At 33.9% G+C, this 2,871-nt stretch overlaps 1 protein-coding gene across 1 annotated transcript in view; it reads left to right on the top strand.

The window, feature by feature from the left end:
- ZPBP (zona pellucida binding protein) overlaps window positions 1–838 on the top strand; it is a gene marked incomplete at its 5' end in the record, with an annotated part of 22,975 nt that extends 22,137 nt beyond the window's left edge. Inside the window, 1 exon segment of the mRNA XM_009697729.1 lies at window positions 747–838. Coding sequence (XP_009696031.1) covers window positions 747–838 — 92 coding nt within the window.
- Window positions 839–2,871: the final 2,033 nt, after the last annotated feature.

The raw sequence follows: 2,871 nt of genomic DNA, 5'->3' as shown, positions 1-2,871 counted from the left end.
CTGCTGAAGGTTTGTGCAGTAGTACCTAAGAAGTCATTATTAAGCCAGGCAAAATGTAATAACCAGGTAAGCACCAAAGGAAGGAAGATCTTAATTACCTTTGCATACTGAATACTAATGCTGTTAATTAAAGCCTAAAGAAAGGCTAGCATTGCCAAATAGAAGTATGAGTCAGGATAGTCATAACCAAATAGCTCAAATTCTGCTTTTTTCTGCCAAGAGCATAATGCTGACTTAGTCTTTTGAGATGAAGTGATTTTGCAGATGACTGTACAGACTTCATCAAATGGCATAACGTGGTCCAACAGGAAAAAAATGTTTCATTCAGAACACTTGTTCTGCATCATACCCTGATTTCTGGTTTGAAGTATTATTTTTGCACTACTTCTTAACAATTATCAGAGCTTAGATTTCAGCTTTGTTTTGTCTTGTAATACTTACAGGCAGCTATAGCAGTTTGTTTATAACATTATTTGATATAGGCAATATTAAAATGTAATTGATGGTCACATCCCCTGTAAGTAGATGGAGCGTAAAGTGATGAAGAGAAAAATACGGTGTAATAAATAGATGATGTATAAAATACATACAATTTTTTCATCATCAACTAGCAGAATGCTGGAAAAAAATCTTGTCTTTTTTCAAATAGATAAACATGCATTCTTGCATTCTAAACATTTCAAATGTGAATTTTTTTTTTAATATCACTTAAATTCCGTATTTTTCCCTTGTTTTTTTGTCCATAGTTGTATGCAGCCCAGGATCGTACAATCCTAGTAATGGAATTTACTGTCTTCAGTGTGACAGCAGTTTGATATATGGAGCAATGAAGTGCTAACGGCTGAGGGATTTGCAGTCTCACAATAGCTCTTATGTATTTTAACGTGGTAATATTAATAAATATTTTTAAAATGTGTAGTTTTGGTTACATCAGTAGAATACACTTGTTTTTAAGAAATACTGATTCATCAGCATGTTGGTAAAATGTTTTCGGTCATACCACTGAGGACTACTTAATTTTTAAGGTGTGTAGAATATCTGCTAGGTTAATACCAATAGAGATAACTAACTATTTAAATCAGAAGAAGACAATACAAAAGTAGAAGTATTTGGCCTACTTTGTCCTTTGCTGATAGACCTCAGCTCCTCTTGACGCAGACTGGTGTAAAGAGTCTATGTTGTAGTTTTCATCTACCTGTCCATTCAGTCATTGGTTAAGAGGATTATAGAGAACAGCTCATGGTGTACATCCAGGACTGAAAGGTAATGAATGTTGCAATGTAGCCTCAAATGCAAAAACATCCTAAAAACTTTCTCTCAAGATGAATTATAACGTCACTACTGACCGGTTGGTAACTCCTTCCCAAAGAATGTCAAATTCCACTTGGTTCAGTCATCTGTTCCACCTTTAAAGATAACACATGGAGCATAAGAGGAATACAAACAGTAACATAAAATACCATGGTACTTTTTAACACTTATCATCTTTACTTTTGCAAGACTGTTGAGAATTACTAAGTGGTTGGCTCAATGCATTGCTTGTCATTGCCATTCATTAACAGTGCTATTTAAGTTGGTATTCAATAACAGAATCCTGTTTACAATCCTATTTGTTTGGTATTTGCAGATCATACCCCATGCAAATTGCAAAGTTTTTAAATAAATACTATGGAGTTTATACTCTTTTTCCCCTTAGCTGTTTTTCCTATCTAGTTCATGTATAAAAATGAGTTAGATGTGAAGGCCACTTTTAGCTCTGTCATAGCTGGAAAATGAGGTTTGCAGGTTTTTGTTTTTTCAAGCACAAATATGGAACACAGGTTTAAATATGTATGTCTTCAGAAACTACTCTGAAAAAAGGAATAAACAGAAATACTATGCTACATCTAAGAAGTAATTTTTCAATATGATGTGTTATCTTAAGACGCTGTACTATAAGTATCCCACTAGTATACTGTTTACGTGACAGAGCCTGAAGCTCCGAATATATGAAGGACACAAAAAATGAAAACAGTGCCTTTGAAAGTAAGTAGTAAGACTACGATTCGCCTTTCCGGTTTGAATGAATTAAAGCACCTTTTGTATGAAACATATGCAACTCAGGCATTTGAAAAAAATGGCAAACAAGCATTATTAGGATTCTACAGTGACACTGTTTATTGCTCAAACACTAGTATAAACAGCATAACTAGCAGAATATATAAAATAGGTCTTTTTAGCAAATGCCGTTTGAAAATAAATAGCTGGGAAAGAGCATGTTAAAGATGTTTAGCAGTTAAGAAATTAAACTCTAACTGTAATCCATAGAATGACTAAAGGCTACCTATTCCTTATTTTCATGTGGTAATTAGAAATGAACAGACCACTGGGTCGTTACATTAGGCTGAAGCACTGCATGTCCATATGTTATCTCCATAATTTCCCACTCACAAGAGCACTGAATTAGTTAGCATTAGTTTGAATTATTAATGGATAGAGAGCATAGTATGCAGTATTGTCTTTGTGAAAATACAGACTTTTTGTTAAAAAACCACCCTACCAAGTAACATCAGCACATGGAACTTCCTACAGTATGGATAGCAAATTAATTTCAGAATTACCCTCTGAAACGAATGCAGCTTTTTAAGGCAATAGCAATATAGACTAAGCAGTATTTTGACATTTTTCTGTATTTACCTCCCTGTTGCACATCAGAAATGGAAAGCTGTAGTTGGCAGACCTTTTCATCAATTAAAGACATTTATAGAATGTATCTATACTTTGAGGGAGAATAATAAAGCTGATGCAGTTTTTCCTGGGGTATTATACACACTAGAATATTGAAATTCTTCTCCCTGCATATATTTATGCATTTTAGCACAGTATAGAAAT

This window comes from Cariama cristata, unplaced genomic scaffold, assembly GCF_000690535.1.
Source record: "Cariama cristata isolate BGI_N322 unplaced genomic scaffold, ASM69053v1 scaffold5213, whole genome shotgun sequence".
NCBI lineage: Eukaryota > Metazoa > Chordata > Aves > Cariamiformes > Cariamidae > Cariama > Cariama cristata.
The sequence above is the reverse complement of the archived record's forward strand: the minus strand, read 5'-3'. Positions and strand labels throughout refer to the sequence as shown.